General features: G+C 46.4%; 1 protein-coding gene across 6 annotated transcripts in view; it reads right to left on the bottom strand.

Moving 5' to 3' along the window:
- RAP1GAP2 (RAP1 GTPase activating protein 2) overlaps positions 1-17802 on the bottom strand; it is a 217756-nt gene that overhangs the window by 39451 nt on the left and 160503 nt on the right. For 4 of the 6 annotated variants that reach the window (XR_003506667.1, XM_027516682.1, XM_027516687.1 and 1 more), the window contains 7 exons: positions 17713-17757; positions 16962-16994; positions 16339-16551; positions 14988-15091; positions 7085-7163; positions 6257-6310; positions 3219-3302 (listed from right to left, as the gene is read on the bottom strand). Coding sequence is in view for 5 of the 6 variants with exons in the window: in XM_027516682.1 (XP_027372483.1) it covers positions 3219-3302; positions 6257-6310; positions 7085-7163; positions 14988-15091; positions 16339-16551; positions 16962-16994; positions 17713-17757 (612 nt within the window). In the remaining variant the exon portion in view is untranslated. The remainder of the gene's footprint in view (positions 1-3218; positions 3303-6256; positions 6311-7084; positions 7164-14987; positions 15092-16338; positions 16552-16961; positions 16995-17712; positions 17758-17802) is intronic. The other 2 variants (XM_027516683.1, XM_027516686.1) reach the window with 1 other exon arrangement.

Genomic DNA, 17802 nt, shown 5'->3' with positions numbered 1-17802 from the left:
GTTATTTAAACATTTTAACAGTAAAAAAAAAAATCCAATTAGGAAATGGTCAAAGGACATGAATAGTCATTTCACTCAAGAGGATACACAGATGGCACATATGATGTTCAAATGAGAAAAGATGTTCACTGTTATTAGCCATTGTGCTTGTGAATGTGCTTAGTCGCTCAGTGTGTCCAGCGCTTTGCGACCCCACAGACTGTACCTCTCCAGGCTCCTCTGTCCACAGGACTTCCCAGGCAAGAATACTGGAGTCAGTCGCCATTTCCTCCTCCAGGGGATCCTCCCGACCCAGAGATCAAACCCGTGTCTCCAGCACTGCAGGCAGATTCCTTACCCACTAAGCCATCAGGGAAGCCCCATCGTTAGCCATTAGAGAGGTGCAAATTAAAACCATAATGAGATCTCACCACACATCTACTGGCTAAAATGCGAAATAGTAGCAGTACCAAATGCTGGCAAGGAGGTAGAGAAAATGGATCACTCACACATTGCTGGTAGGAATGTAAAACGGAACAACCGTGCTAGAAAACAGCTTGGTAGTTTCTTATAAAACTAAACATATAATCACCACACACCCAGGCAATTGTCTTCCTAAATATTTATCCCGGAGAAATGAAAACTTCTGCTCACATAAAGAACTGTATATAAATGTTCGCAGTGGCTTTATTCATAATAGCCCCAGACTAAAAACAGCCCAGCTGTCTGCCCCTCAGTGGGTGAATGGTTACACAGACTGTGGTTGTTGTTGAGTTGCTAAGTCCAGCTCTTTTGTGAACCCATGGACTGTAGCCCGCCAGGCTCCTCTGTGCATGGGATTCCAAAGGCAAGAATATTGGAGCGGGTTGCCGTTTCCTTCTCCAGGGGATCTTCCCGACCCAGGGATTGAACCCACGTCTCCTGCACTGGTAGGAGAATTCTTTACCACTGAGCCACCTGGGAAGTACGGTATAGGTGCAATTAAAAAAACAGAAGAGTAGACTGATATGATCTTGGATATGGTTTGTAAATGTCTAAAGTTTGAGAAACAATGCTCTCTAGCAGGGGCCAGCAGACTATGTCCCGAGGTGCCAAGTCTGGCCTGCTGCCTGTTTTATAAATAAAGTTTTACTGGAACACGGCCAGGCCAATTAATTTAATATTGTCTGTGGCTCCTTCTGTACTACAGAGGTAGGGTTGAATACCTGCAACACAAACAGTATCGCCCAAGAAGTCTAAAGTATTTACTGTCTGGCCCTTTGCAGAAAATGTTTCCCAATGCCTGATCTATCACAACTCAAGCCCAATATGCTGTCTGCCTCAGGTCAGGAAGCTAGGGTTCAGTAGAATAACCACTTCCAGGCAATGTACATCTTCTCCTGAAAAAAAAACAATCTAGCTTATGCTCTGGGGTATGTACCTCTCTCCAGGATTCAACTCTGTCTGGGATTACTGTCTTTATTTTTGTACTGGCCTTGAGCTTGATCATGCACTCAGGGAGGGGGTTCCTAGTTATTGCTGTATCCGCCACAGTGCTTAGCAAAGTGCCTGACAAACAGAGAGTCAGATGGGGCTTATTTATATCCTAGGGCCAGCATAGGGCTTTCACACAACAAATGTTCATATTAATCCCTCCTAATGTAGGTTTGCAAAACAACAATCCATGTTTTTTAAGAAGAGACTTTTATCTGCCCTTGCGCCCACTCCTTGCCTCAGTCGTCAGGTACGCGAACAACATGCAGACTCCCTCAGATTCCTTCTCTGAGGTAGATGGTTAATGTTCAGTAATTATAATTCTGCTGGAACATTGGACTGTAATCACCTTATGAGATCTGCTTTGGTAAATTTCACAAGCAAAGAACTTTAATTAGTGGGACTGTATTATCAGAGCTGTACAAAATAAAAATGCAATATATGAAAATAATTAGAGCAGCTACTTGAATAATTCCCTTACATTATAAGATTCATCTGTGTTGGTCTTTCAGCTCCTCAAGCCTTCATTAATTAGAGTGTTTTTAAGCAAACGCATGCCTCTTGTGGTCTAATATCTTCAGACAAGGAAGTCAGCTATCATCCAGCTGAGAAAGATGTTGTCATGCAAAAGAGATGACAGAGGTAATACTGAAAAATACTCTTGACCTATCATAAGGAGGGCCAAACCTTTATTCATTCATTCATTCAGATAACAAAGAATTGAATGTATTTCTATAAAGTCACCGTGCTAGGCTCTTGGATGATACGAAGACGAAATGGATGTGGAACCTTCTCCCATCCAACACAGATGAGGAAATAGTGGTATTAACATCCTGACCACTTCTCAGCATGTTAATAAATGTTCATGGTAGTAAAGATGGGAAGTTTGTGGTCAAATGAGTATGGGAAATACTGAGTTCAACAAAGTTATAACTCTCAGAACCTTTAAAGTGTTCCCACACAACTGATCACTCCCCTTGGAACTCATTTGTTCATAGAGTACCTCACCAGACTAGTGTCTCATGGAACATACTTTGAGAAACACCATTCTGGTCAACTAAGGTCTAACGGATCACATTTTGAGAAATACCATTCTGCTCAATGAGGGTCTCATGGAACACACTTTGAGAAACACCATTCTGGTCAACTGATTCCAAAGCAGCACATGAAGCACCCCAAGAGACAGAGAAGGATGAGCAGTGTGTACTGGTAAACATTTTTAACAACTTGCTCTCTAAAGAGAGGAAAAACAGAAGCTCTGGTGTTTGCCCATTTCCATGTTGTGAATACTTTCATCGTGGCTTATTGGAAGCCACCAACATGACACCAATGAACAAAGACCTGGGCAGAGAGCACACACTCAATGCCAGGACACTACTCACATCTGGGGAGCAAAAGCAAATTCCCAGCAGCGAGAGTGGTGGGCAGAAAGAAAGCAGCCTTCACTAATCCATTCCCCTCCACCCTGTCTGATTTTTCTTGTGACCAACAGCCCATTGTTAAACACAAGCAGAAGTAAGCCAGGAAAAACTAGAATTCATAAATGAAAAACTATATCGCTGTTTCAAGGATGCGCAAGCCTTTTTGAGAGCACCAGCCTACCTTGAAGACTCTGCCACCTCCAGTCTAATTCTTATGTGGACAGGATGGTTGTACTCACAATGTTTAAGAACATAATCCAGGAGCTCTTGTGTGTGGGGAATGGGAAAACAAGCATCCCCAGGGAGAAAACACAGGCTCGAGGGATATGGATTCATGATGCTTACCTGCCTGGCTTTCTGGTAAATGACCCCGAATTTGAATGTGTTGTTGACGTCATGCTCGTCGTAGGACACAATCATTTGGGAGGCCTGGAATACGAGGAAATAGAAGAAATCAGATTACTAACCTGGAGGCAGAGTGAGGAGGCAGGTGGAAGGGGAAGTACCCATTTCAGTGGAGGACGGGCCCCGGTTGATATGAGATGTTCACACGTGGAGAAAGAGAAGAGATGAAGTCAAGTACACAGTCAGGATGCAGCTCCGAAGGTCTCAACTAGCTCCCAGCCCCTGGGCTTCCCCCAGTGATGAAACCTCTGGGTCACCCATTCCATTTCCATCTAGATCTATCAGCCAATGCCTGTGCACAGAGAGAGTCCTGCAGAACACAGGGAACTGACTTGACCCCAGTGTTTTTATCTGGGGAGTAAAAGTGAAGCTGGAACCCCAAAACCATAGTCATCAAGGATGATGCTAGCTCTAATTTCACCTCTAATCAGCAAACTTTTTTTTATTTGGCTGTGCTGGATCTTCGCAGCTGTGCACGGGCATTCTCTAGTTGAGGCAAGCGGGGCTACTCTTAACTGCAGTGCATGGGCTTCTCATTGCAGCAGCTTCTCTTATTGCGGAGCATGGGCTCCAGAGCATACAGTCTTTAGTAGCTGTGGCACACAAGCTTAGCTGCTCTACAGCGCATGGGATCTTCCTGCATCAGGGATCGAACCCATGTCTCCTGCACTGGCAGGCAGATCCTTAATCACTGGACCACCAGGGAAGTCCAGCAGAGAGATTTTCAGCAAGGCGCTGCTCCCGTCCAGACTTCAATCCCCCTTATCCATAAAATGAGAGATCTCTAAGGAGGAACATACCCTAATTCAATATGCAAAGAAAAAACAAACAAAAAACCCTGACCATTGGTTCCATCTAATTGTCTCTTGTGTTTCAAAGAGTCGGTCAGAAACACTAATCTCTAATTTTCAGGCCACTGCTTTACCTGTGCAGCTTTGATTAAACCACTTAACTTCCTTGGGCTTCAGTTTCCTCATCTGTTCAATGAAGACATGTGGCTGTGAAGATTCAGGGAAACGGGGCACACGAAGTGCAGAGCACTCAGCGGCTATTATCATCAACATCTAGGTAAACCCTCTAGAAAGATCAGAGCTGGACCAGATTGTTAGGAAAGAGAAGACTTAGTGGCTATTCTCTGCAATAAAAAGGAAGGATTCGACCACATGAGATGCTACGGGAAGAACAAACCAGACACAACTTGTTGGCCTTAGTACGTGACCCATGTCAGCTGTCACACCTGACATCTCTCTCTGTGGCTCTCAGCTGCCTGATGAAATGGACACGTCTCAGCTTCACCTGGAAGATCAGCACTGCCTGACCCCAGAGGGCGCCCCCCGACTCCCGTCTGGGATGAGTCAAAGGCTCGGAGCAGTTGCCCTGCCCGGGAAGAGGCACTGAGCCATGGATAGCCTCCAAGGAACATTCTAAACTCTGTGAACTGTAAAAACATGCACACATCTCAGCCAGATGAACATCCCAGCCGGACGAAGCAATCCTTCCAATCTAGAAAACGTGAAAATACAGCTGCTCTTCCATTATTCCCAGAACTGGAGGCTTTACAAGCTACAGAGAGAACACTACAAAAATGAGAGTCATCCGTGGCTATGATTTGACAACGAAAATTGCCAAATTCGTAGTTAAGTTAGGGTTTTATGATGGGGTTTTGATGTTTGGTTAAACCTCAGTAATTCAGCTTTAATTACAAAAGGGAGGGCAGTCTGAGTGATAGAAAATGTTTGATGGAGCGCAGCATATTACTGGGAAGTGCCTTGCATGCTCGGATGGGGTGAAAGAGCTGTCTTAGAGGAGAAGGACTCTGGCACATTCTCCACATGGGAGAAGATTCTGCCATTAACTCTGCCACCGTGTGGGGACAAATAGAGTGTCAAGCACAATCGTGAAAATCTGAGGTGTTGATTCTAGGGGTTTGGGGTGTCCCAGACAGGACAGGGTCCCTCTTCACACACACTCCCACCAGACGTTTCACCTCCTGGTTCCTGGTTGTCATAACCGGGACTCAGGAAATGGACTGACCAGCCGCAGCCAGCCTCAGCTGGCCCACAGTGGACGCTCAGGAGCACCAACCACTTTGCACGATCTCTGCCTACACCCTGCGGGCGCCCAAAGCAGTGGCCAATGCCCTGGGTCTCTTCCTATGGCCAACTATTTTTTCATTTAAAACAAAAATTGTATTTTTATTTTTTGGCAGTGCTGTGCGGCATGAGCGATCTTAGTTCCCTAACCACGGATCAAACCTATGCCCCCTGCATTGGGAACTTGAAGTCTTAACCACCGGACCACCAAGGAAACCCCTCAATGACCGATTTAAAGTGATTCACTGTCCATGCGTGATTTAGATCCTTTCACGCCGAGTTGTTCTTGAATGGGCTTATGAGTTCATTTTGTGAGTACTGTTTTTCTCCTCACCCACACCCCCACATCAGAACTGGGGTCAAGATCAGGCCAATCCTAAAGAAGCTGTTAACAGAGGACCAGCCGAGTCGATTAACTAGAGCCCGGCGGAAAAGGCCTAGCTTGTGAGGCCTCAGAACTGCAGTAATGTCAGCAACGGGGAGCCGAGGTCTGGCCTTGTATTTCTTAGTGGGGTTCTGCCTTCTGCTTGCTCCCCGACTCCATGCTCATGGCTGACCAGGTCTGCAGCAGCCCCCCACATAGAGGCAGAATCACTCCCCAGCTCAGCACCAGCCTTGGGGAGGTTCAATCAGGGTGAGATGGAGAAACTGCTACCCGTCTGCTGTCCCCATTCATGGGGGCCAGAGACCCAGGCGTGAATGAGGATGGGTTTCCAGCAGATCAGTTTGTGAAGGGGTGGGCAGGGAGAGGGGAAGACATGGAGATTTGTCATGGAGACCCCACAAAAACCCCCAAGATGCATAGAACTTCCCACAGAGCCACAGGCATGCAAATCCAAGCCAAGCGGCAGCGGCCTGAGTCAGGGGGAAGGAAAAGGTCCTCACCTTGGGGTACAGGACGGGGTTGAATTTCAGCCCCACTGCGTCGTCACAGAAAGCCTGAGCGGGGAGAGAGAAACACACAGCTCAGGGGCCATGTCCACGGAGCACACCTGGGCTGCCCTGCCCACCAAGGGAAAGAGCATGAGGCCAAGATCTGCAGGGCCCAGGGGTCTGGGGTCAGATGCTGGGCACTGCTGGTCACTCACATGTGGTCAGGAAAGTCAAGAGACCTTCCTGGTGTTTCCCACTGAAGTGAGGCCATCAAAGGTATCCAGCACAGCTCTGCCTGGCCTTCCCGCTCCCGGAGTGTGGGTCCAACCCAACGCAGCTGATCATCCTTCTTGCCCCACGTTTCTGACTCAGTTCCCAGCATCCCAGAGAAGGGACCCGGGCCCCTCCATCCACTGATGGCTCCTTACCTGAAGGGCTTCTCTGTCTGGATCAACAGCCTGACCATCCCTCAACCCCAACCATCCTCTACTGTAAGGCTCCCAGCTGCCCCCTCCCCTCCATCCTCCTCTGAAGCCCCACCATACTCTCCATATCCAGGCCTGTCTCTCCATTTCTCTGGTCTCCTGAACTAGCTGCGAACTTGGTGTAAGAACCTGGGATAAGAGCAGCCTGTTCCCTGAGCAGCCTCAGCAGCGAGGATGAGGTGGAGTAGGGATTTGGGGGTATCCACCAACAGCTCCCCCACCCCATGCATACAGTCAAGGGTCCAAGAGGACAGTGGCTCCTCCTTCCCAAGGGCAGAGCCTACCCAGGACAAGCCTGTACCCCCAAGACCCGGCCTAAAAGAGGAAGCCACCTCCTCTTGGTGCCAGCTTTTACCTTTGCGATCTGAGGGACACTGGGCAACTTGCTCAGTCCGGCCAAGGGAATCCGCTCGTGCACCGTCTTCACTTTGGACCTACACACGTTCAAAAGATGAGAAGAGGTGAAGATCACCTTTCACGACATGGATGAGGATGAGAAAGGGGAGTCCACAGAAATGGAGTCAATGAGGAAGGTGGCTGAGGTCAGAACAAGCCACAAAGCAGGTATCTGATTCATGTCACCCCTGGGTCAGACCTGCCTCATGCCACCCGACCCAGGCATTGGGTGCCCCTGACTAAAATGCGAAAACAGAATCCTACTTAGGGACCCCATGGGAAATGGATACTCAAAGAACCTGCTGGGTACAGCTGACTGCAACTGAAACCCAGGAAATGCAAATAGTCACCTTCAAACTCAACATTATTTTTTTGCTTCTTGCTGGGTTTTTTGTGTTCTCCAGAAGAAGTGGGCAGAGCTTCTGGATATATTCGGGTCTGACATGCAATTAAACCTTAGGAAAAGAAAACCTAATATTTGAAAATCTGGACTTACTCAAAATATAAATGGGATGCGAGTTGCTTTATAAAGAGATTCACCATAAGATTCTAAATTTAGCCCATTCCCCTGATTCATTCAGCACATTATGAAAGTGTTGAATTCCACCGAATGCTTTTCTGCATCTGCTCAGATCATCATATGGTTTTTAATCTGTTAACCTGGTGGATTACATTTCTGTTGAGCTATCTTTTCATTTCCTGGGTAAAACTCCACTTGCTTATGCTGTATTATTTTTTTTTAAATCCTCCTGAATTTAACTTGTTGATATTTCATTTAGAGTTTCATACCTATATTCAGTAGCAATACTGGCCTATTTTATTTTCTTGTGCTTCCCTTGTCCAGTTTTAATATCAACCTCAAAAAATAGGAAGCATCTCATCCTTTGAAATAGTTTGTATACCATAGGAATTTTCTGTCCCGTAAAGATTTGCTAAACTCTGTCTGTGAAATCTCTGGGCCTGCTCTTTTTCATTTGGAGGATACTGTTGGCTACCAGTTAGGTTCTTTAAAGGTGAATGTTAAGGTTGTCTACTCTTCACCAAGTCAATTTTGGTAATCTATGTTTTATTCTATAAAATTATCCATCAAATGCATTAATATAAAGTTGTTTTCGGTGTTCTCTTAAGACTTCATTTCTATTTGTGGTTGTATCCCTTCCTTCATTGCAGAAATAGTTTCTGCTGGTATCTTTTCTGTTTTCATTATCAGCCCTTGCTGGGGGTTTAGTTTATTAATCTTTTCAAAGAGATAGCTTTTAATTTGTTTACTATCTCTATTCTTTTTTTTTTTTTGCCTTCTACTTCACTAGCTTATGCTTGCCTTTTTTCTTTCCTTCTATTTTCTTTGGTTTCTGCTTTGCCTAAAGCTATGACAAACCTAGATAGTGTATTAAAAAGCAAAGACAACGCTTTGCTGACAAAGGTCCGTAGAGTCAAAGCTATGGTGGTTTTTTCCAGTTGTCATGTATGGATGTGACAGTTGGACCATACAGAAGGCTGAGCACCAAATAACTGTTGCTTTCAAACTGTGGAGCTGGAGATGACTCTTGAGAGTCGCTTGGACAGCAAAGAGATCAAACCAGTTAATCCTAAAGGAAGTCAACTCTGAATTTTCATTAGAGGGACTGATGCTGAATCTAAAGCTCCAATATTTTTGGCATCTGATGCCAAGAGCTGACTCATTGGAAAAGACCCTGATGCTGGGAAAGATTGAAGGCAAAAGGAGAAAGGGGAGGCAGAGGATGAAATAGATAGCATTACCAATTCTATAGATAGCGGAGGATAAGGGGAGCCTGGCATGCTGCAGTCGATGGGATCGCAAAGAGTGGGATACAACTTAGCAACTGAACAACAACATTCTTTTTCTAACATCCCAACCTGCATGCTTACACACTGAATCTTTCTTCTTTTTTACAAATGCATTTAAAACTATACATCTCTCCCTAAGTACCACTTTAGCTGCATCCCACACACTGATAGGTGGTATTTTCACTGTCACTTAGTTCTAAATATTTTGTCAGTTCTTTTGTGATTTCCCCTTCAGCACATGAGTTATTTAAAAGGGTTTTCTTTGTTTTTTATTTTTTTTTACCATTCCAAATGTACGAGTTTTATCTTTCAGTATTTTAATTGCTGACTTCTAATTTAATTTTTGTATATTCTGGGCATATAACCTATTACATTAGTTAGAAAGTCACTCGGTCGTGTCCAACTCTTTGCGACCTCATGGTCTATACAGTCTATGGGATTCTCTAGGCCAGAATACTGGAGTGCGTAGCCATTCCCTGCTTTAGGTGATATTCCCAATCTAGGGATCGAACCCACGTCTCCTGCATCACAAACGGATTCTTTACCAGCTGAGCCTCAAGAGAAGCCCCCAGATATGATATTTATTATTTGAAATTTGCTAACTTGATTCACGGACTGTTTTTTCACGTCCATGTGAGCTTGAAAAGAATGTGTCTTTTTTTTTCTTTTGTTGAGTTCAGGAATGTATCAGGAATGTATGTTAGAAGATCAAATTTGTTAACTGTGTTGTTCAAATCTATATCCTCATAATTTTTGTGTCTGCTTGGTCCATTGGTATCTAAGAGGTGTTCCTGAAATCTCCAACTGTAGCTGAGGATTTGTCTACTCACATTCCTATCAGCATTTGCCTTTTTAACCTCAAGACTATGTTACTAAGTACAAGTTCACGACTGTTAGACTTTCCAGGTGGACTGTTCTTTTGATCATCGTGTAGGCTAAGGCCTCTGAGGGGTCCAGTAAAGAGCGTCTCTCCTGGCCCAAGTTATGAACAAAATCAGAAGAAAAAAAAAATAGAAATTAAAAGTAAGGCAGCTGGGGACTTTGCTGGTAGTTCAGTGGTTAAGACTCCGCACTCCCATTGCAAAGGGCTCGGGTTAGAGATCTAAGATCCCACACGCCACACAGCATGGCCAAAAAAAAAAAAAAGTAAGGCAGTTGGAAATGAAAATGATTCCTTTGGTACTGATAAAGGTGAAGAGGAAGCACAGTAGCTTAGCGTGAAGCTGAAATGGATGTTTAAACTAAACCCCAGAGTTATCCACCAGTCACAGACAGTGCGGGGCAGGGATAAACCCCTTCTCCTGGGGTCTGCTCAGGTGAGGCTACAATACAGGGAGCAGAGGGATTGCCCCAAGGGCAGACAGCTTCAAGAGGAAAAGCGAAAAGGATACAGCTACCTACATCAAGTTCTTACTGCACATTTACCTACCAAGAGGGTGGAGAGAGCCAGGAGTGCTACCCAGACGTGTTCCCTTCACAAAGCAAGGAAATCAGGAGCAGGGAAGGATTCCCAAGTTACCAGAGTGCTCCTTTTATCTCTACTGATGCATTGTCCTTGAAATTCTATTTTTTCCGACAGTACTATTCCGACGCCAGATTTCTTAGCTAGTATTTTTCCAGAATATCTTTTTCTATTTCTTCATTTTAAATCTTCCCATGTCATTCTTCTTTAGACATGACTCTTACAAGTAGAATACAGCTGCATTTTAGTTCAATCCCATAGCCCGAGATTTTCATAGACTATTTGCACTTGTGCTTACTCATATACTTGGAATTGTTTTTATCACTTTGTGTTGTTAATAACCCTGTGTTTTTTCTTTTTTCTCCATCCCTGCCTTCAGTTTGGTAAACTTTTTAAAATTCTTTTTATCCCTCTGCTAGTTTAAGAGCTATATATTGTATTTCTATAACTTCCAATACACCTATTTATATTTTTCCAACAAACTCTAAACTTACTTGCTATTTCTCTCCTGAGGAAGGAAGAAGACACAAAAGCTACTGAACTCTTTCCTTCCCACTGTCTTTTGTATAACTGTTTATAAATTTAATTCAAGAATTTTTTCTAGGAAAAAAAAAGAATTTTTTCTTTAAAAAAATTCTTTTTTCCAGTCGTAATTAAATTTATCAACATAGTTTATCTATTTCTTCTTACTTTTTAGTTGCATCTTTTCTTTTGGTTTTTATTTTCTTCTAGCTGAAGTATATCCTTTAGTGATTCTTTCAGTTAGATTCTGTGAATAATGTACTCCTTTCATTTTTTTAAATGTCTGAACAGCTTTCTTCCACCATTTTAAAGCTACTGTCCCACTGTCCCATGGCTGATAAGAAACTTGCTCTCAGCCTGGTTGTCATTCATAGATAATCTATTTTTAGGTAGCTTTAAAAATTCCTATTTATCTTTGAAGTTCTAAATGAAATCTGTTTTTTACAAGTTTCAAATAACTACCTGCAAACCATCTAGATCTAGAAACTTCTGGAGAGAGAATTCTTTGAGAACTTTTCAATTTATTCCACTACTGTTATTGATCTGGTCAGGTTTTTCACCTCATGTTAAATCTAGTCACATATGCCCTCCTAGAAAAGCATCTGCTTCAAATGAAATTTTGGATATAATAGCATGGGTTGAACACAATGGGCTTCTCTGGTGGCTCAGTGGTTAAGAATCTGCCTGCCAATGCAAGAGATGCAAGAGATGTGGGTTCGATCCCCAAGTCTTAACCACTGGACTGCCAGGGATGTCCCTAATCTTTTGTTTTTAAAACAGTTTATTTTTTCTAGAGGTTTGCTAAAAATACAAAGTTAATGGATATCAGAATTTAACTTGGCTTGCTATAATAAATCCTTTCCAAAGCTTGGATATTTTCCTATCCTCTAAACACTGCTGCTGCTGCTGCTGCTAAGTCGCTTCAGTCATGTCCGACTCTGTGCGACCCCATAGATGGCAGCCCACTAGGCTCCTCTGTCCCTGGGATTCTCCAGGCAAGAATACCGGAGTGGGTCGCCATTTCCTTCTCCAATGCATGAAAGTGAAAAGGGAAAGTGAAGTCGCTCAGTCGTGTCTGACTCTTAGCGACCCCATGGACTGCAGCCTACCAGGCCCCTCCGTCCATGGGATTTTCCAGGCGAGAGTACTGGAGTGGGGTGCCATCGCCTTCTCCACTCTAAATGCTAAGTTATGCTTTTTTAGATGCAGGATCTTTTCTTTCACCAAACTATTAGGGTTTGGGTTTTTTTTTTTTTCCCCTCTCCTTCTCTTTATATCCAAACTTAAGAAAGGTGGAGCTTCCCAGGTTGCACAGTGGTAAAGAATCCACCTGCCAATGCTGGAGACATGAGAGACACGGGTTCGATCCCTGGGTCAGGAAGATCCCCTGGAGTAGAAAATGGCAACCCACTGCAGTATTCTTGCCTGGAAAATTCCATAGACAGAGGACTCTAGTGGGCAGTCCATGGGGTTACAAAAGAGTTGGACATGACTTAGCGACTCAACAAGCACACACATTGAAAAAGGTGACATCTACTCAGGCTTGTTGCTGCTGCTGCTAAGTCGCTTCAGTCATGTCCAACTCTGTGCGACCCCATAGATGGCAGCCCACCAGGCTCCCCTGTCCCTGGGATTCTCCAGGCAATAACACTGGAGTGGGTTGCCATTTCCTTCTCCAATGCATGAAAGTGAAAAGTGAAGTCGCTCAGTCATGTCCAACTCTTAGCTACCCCATGGACTGTAGCCCACCAGGCTCCTCCGTCCATGGGATTTTCCAGGCAAGAGTACTGGAGTGGGTCGCCAGTGCCTTCTCCGCTCGGGCTTGTTACTTGTCTCCGAATTGTAAGGAGATTCTCCTTGGCAACTCTCACAGCACACACATGTTGTTAGAATCCTCAGATTTTAGCTGGAGAGCTGGTTGCTCTAAGACATCAGTTAAATAATCCAGAAGCTGACAGGGAATGAGGAAGAAGCTGGGATAGAGTCACTGCCAGCAGGGGAATTTCATCTCTGCATAATTTCTTCTTTGTGCCTGGTGAAGTTACTAGGCCGTGGGGCCAATTTTTTTTACATCTGGCTTTCGGTATACCATGTGGCTACCCAACCTCCTAGCTGGTGAATGGCTTTTCTCTGCCACCCTGCTCACTGGATTTCTACTGGGAAACCCACATTTGAGCTTAACTCCCCAGGGCCTTTTTTTAAAAAAAGAATCCTATGCATTTCTTTTTAGTATTTATTTATTTGGCTGTGCCTGGTCTTAGTTGTAGCACGAGGGATCTTTGATCTTCCTTGTCGTATGTGAGATTTTTTTAGTTACAGCATGCGAAATCTTCATTGCAGCATGTGGGATCTAGTTCCCTGACCAGGGATGAAACCCGGGCCCCCTGCACTGGGAGGGTGGAGTCTTAGCCACTGGACCACCAGGGAAGTCTCTCCCCTAGGCATTGATTTCAAATGCTGTTGACCCAAAACAACAAAAGTGGTTCCATGTGGAAAGACCCCTGAATATTCCAGGGCTCACCCTTACTTCTAAACAGCACAGAATTATCTCCAACATGCGGGAAACCTGGGTTAGATCTTCCCTGGGTTGGGAAGATCCCCTAGAGAAGGGAAAGGCTACCCACTCCAGTATTCTGGCCTGGAGAGTTCCATGGACAGTATAGTCCCTGAGATGGCAGAGTCAGACACGACTGAGCAATTTCCATTTCATCTGTTCCCTCATTACACTGCTTTCTAAGGAAGAGGCACTGAGGTCAGTTCTCAATATCACCCCATAGATTACCAAAGAATATAAAAATCATCAAAATATGCTGTGTGCCAAGCATCTTTCTCTCTCTTTAAGTCCAGGTGTGGCATTTCAGATAGGATATGGTATTAGAAAAAGAGGGTTAGATCCTTGTGTTCAATTATCTTCTTACTCAGAAATGCTACCCCATCTGGGTCTGAGTTTTATTAAGAAAGGAAGTAATTTTCTTCACAGAGGTTCACCAACTTGAAATCCTATTAGGATATGGGGATCCAGGTATTACTCTCTCAGAATATTAGTGCTAGTGATTTAATGGACTCTTCCTTGCCTTGCAAACATCATTTCTAGCCAGGTGAACCTCAGCAAAGAAAATTGGTTCCTTTCTTAAGAAAGAGCAAATCAAAATTGGGTAAGTGCTGACAACTTCCTTGTACCAGCTCCCCCCTCCTCCTATCCTTCCCGTTGCAAGGCTAGTTGTCACTCTCCATCCCATTTTTATCTCAAAACTTGGGCAGAGAAAAAATGCTATTGCTCTTTTCCAAATACCATCAAGGACTTCCAATTAGATTCACAAATATGGACTGGGAGCTTGACAGGTTCCCAGCACACTGCTAAGCACCATTGCTGATTTTCCCCGCTTCTCCACCAGCCCAATGGGGACAGAGATATTTAAGATTGACTCTCTGTGTTCCTACAGCATCCTGTGCAAATCAATAAAATCATACGGTGCCATGCATTAAAATCCTCTGTGTTTCTCACCACTAGGCCTGAGGAGAACATGGACCATCCCACTGTCATCATTGCAAAAGATGTTCTTAAAAAACACGTAAGCCCAACAGAAACCAATTCCAGTTCCTGCCCTTGAGAAGGTCATAATCTGGGGAGAGGTCCCTAGCCTGGCTGTGAATCAGTGCTCCGGTTGTTACCACCATTCCTTTTTGGGGAACCCAGGGTACACAGAGATGCTTTGGGACCTATTTTCTGCGGCCAGATGCACGCTGGAGGCAGTGTTCTGGGAAACCTTCTCCCAGGACAGTCTGGAGCTGCATCTCAGCAGGATGAACCATCTTCCTCCGAGTCCCAGTCCCCACAAGAGAAGCCCATGGGGGTATGGTCTAGGTGACCTTGAGACCAGACACCACGCTGACTCCTGCAGTCAGCCAGCTGGCACAGACACCTGGTCTCCCCGCCTGGCAACTCACACAGATCCCCAAGACTCCAGCCAGGTTTATTTCCCCAGCACACCCAGACCAGACCGGTCAGACCGGTATTTCTGGGTACCGGCCACTAGAGGCGTGGCCTCCAACAGCGCCAAAGCCCCACCTGAGAATGATCCGAAGGTACTCAACACCCTCGGCCTCCTCACACTTGACGGACAGGAGCAAGTTTCCCAGGCTGCTGCCGGTACAGTAGAAGTTCAGATGATCCTAGAGACAGAAATCAGACATTAGCGAGGATGGGGAGGACCCTCCAGACATGTTCCCCCAAATCACCTCCTTCACCAGGAGGGCACCCTCCAGACATGTTCCCCCAAATCACCTGCTTCACCAGGAGTCAGAAGCCCCAGAGCAACAAGGAAGAGACAAAAGGGAATCTTGTGGTTCTGCCGGTGATGGTGCGGGGAGGGGCAGATGAGGGGAAGGAGGAGAAGGGCCACAGTAACGGGTTCCAACTGCCCGGAGTCCCAGGACCTGCCGGGCACTGGGCTAAAAGCCCAATATCCCTTCACTCCTTTAATCCTGACTCTTAACTTTATGCAGAAGAAAACATCATCATGCCCATTTCACAGATGGGTAAACCACGTTCAGAGTCGTTAACCATCCAAGGTCACATCACTAATAAGTGAAAGATCCAGGGTTCCACATCTGTCTTGACCAAAGCACAAGTTCTTCACCACAAGATACCTAGTCTGCTGCCTCGCTCCCAGGGGCAATCCTCCCCATTTCAGACTATTTGCAGGAATAAAGCTGGGAGGGTGGAACCAGTTGGTGCTCTAGACAGTGGGTCTCTCCCTGGCTCAGGTAGCCCATCTAGTTAGGACCAGTTATCTCAGGGTAGGGCCCTGGAATCTTCATTTTAACACATTCCCGAGGAGGTGCTGACACACAACTCCTAAGACTGCAAAACTGCCTTAGGCTGGAGATTTCGGGAATCTGCCCTCGGGACTTCCGGAACCTGGCAAGTCTGGTGGGCAGAATATATTTAAGGAAATGTAAAGTCGTCACTTTTAAGCCATCAGAGGCTCACAGCACATCATCTGGTACAAGTACCAAGGGGGACCTGCTAGAATGAGGACACAAGAGACTTGTACTATTTTGATAGAAACAGACTTCCTAAGTGTGAGAACATTTTTTTTTTCCTTCCACTCTCCTTCACCTCCAAACACTACCCATTCCATCACCTTCTAAAATATGTGTCGGGGGTGTTCCCAACCTGGACCCATCACGCACGAGCCTTCCTGGCTCTGCAGATGCTCCGTCTGCCCCACCCTCACCCCCCACCCCCGCCCAAGGGGCAGAGCCAGTCAAGACACTGGCAGACAGCAAGGACAGGGGCAGGACTCGGAAGAGGAGAGACAGAGAGAAAGGGGGCCTGGAGAGGAACGCCAGGCTCCTGCCCCCACCCCCACCTCCAGCAGCTATTTATTTCCCTGCCCTGGGTCCCCGGGCCTTACCTTCCCCAGGAAGTGCCTGCGATAGGCCCTGGCTTCACCCTTGCACTCGAGCTTGTAGCCAAACGTGCTGGGACTGAGGCTGTCCTCCTCCTCATCCTCACAGATGCTGCTGCCCAGGGAGGTCGGTGTGCTCACGTTCTCGGGGTCTTCAATCCAGTAGCCCCCAAACTGGGGCAGGACGATCAGGGGGTATGGGCCTCCCTTCTCCACAACCTGGAGGCAGAGGGAGGGTCTGGCACTGCAGCCTGTCCCGGGTCTACAGAAGGAGGGGAGGGGTGCCGGTGGGGTGTCCCTCAACCTTCCAACCACTCCAAGGAGGGGATCCCATCTTTGAGGCCAAAAGCAGTAACATGAACCCCTCCTCTAAGCCCTGCAACATCTCCAGTTTCACCGACCCTGGAGCACCAGAGGTGCAAAGCTGTGGCAGATACCTCTAATTTACCCATGGAAAAGCTGAGGTCACAAAGGGGATAATGGGAAGAGACCTCAGGCCCTCAAGTTCCAGGGCCAGCGTTCTCTCCCACGTGGGGCTGGACAGGGACCATCAACATCATCACCATCAGCTCCCCAAGCTGCACCCCAGAGACAGGACCCAGAGCTGAAGGCAGCCAGGGGGCTCCTACCTCGTCGATGCTGGGGTACGGAATGTAGTCATCCTGCAAGACAAACCAGACAATGTCACCATCCATCCCCGCAACACCCATCAGTTTTGACCACTGTTTGCATTCCCCTCTCCCAGATGGGGGAGGTAGTGGGCTGGGGGCCTGGCAGACTGCAGCAGGGCCTTGGGAGGATCAACGGGCAGAACACCGGACAGAAAAACAGCCTAGAGGCAGCTCTGGAACCTGGCTTGAGTTCTTTCCCAGAGTGACAGAACCTGAGTGCAAACCCTGCCAGCTGAAGACGCAGTATGCAAAGCGCTTGAGGCCCACACTTCTGGTAACCCAGTTGCTCACCCTAGGAGGCTGTGACAGGAAGGTAACCTCTGGTCCCATCCAGCCCCCTCCAGGTAAGAGGGCTGACCTCCAAGTGATGAGCTGCACCCCTGGGCCTGGGCAATGGAAGTTGAAGCTGAGAGTTGATGCCTCTGGAACCTGGAGCAGAGCCCGATACCCCTACACACGGCATGTGGTCCATTCACAGGAGTGGGTGCAGAGAAGCCAGGCTGAGCCTCAAGCTTTGTCTCCACCCCAGTCCACCCAGAAGCTGCCCCAAAGGCATCAAGCCAGGGCCCCCCTTGCTGCCCACTATGCCCCAGTCAACATGGTGTGGTCACTTAAGTGGCTCATGGTGAAAATCTGAGGTAGACAGCGTAAGATAGCAGAACCCAGCAAGCCCGCTGTGTCCCCTGTCTCTGACACCCGCCCAGCCCACCTTGTTCTTCTGGGGTCCCGGCTTCTGCTCTTCAAGCTTGATCCCCTGCAGAAACAAGGAAAAGAGGATCCATGGAAAAGCAAAGGTCAC

This window comes from Bos indicus x Bos taurus, chromosome 19 (assembly GCF_003369695.1).
Source record: "Bos indicus x Bos taurus breed Angus x Brahman F1 hybrid chromosome 19, Bos_hybrid_MaternalHap_v2.0, whole genome shotgun sequence".
In the NCBI taxonomy this organism is placed as follows: Eukaryota; Metazoa; Chordata; class Mammalia; order Artiodactyla; family Bovidae; genus Bos; species Bos indicus x Bos taurus.
The sequence above is the reverse complement of the archived record's forward strand: the minus strand, read 5'-3'. Positions and strand labels throughout refer to the sequence as shown.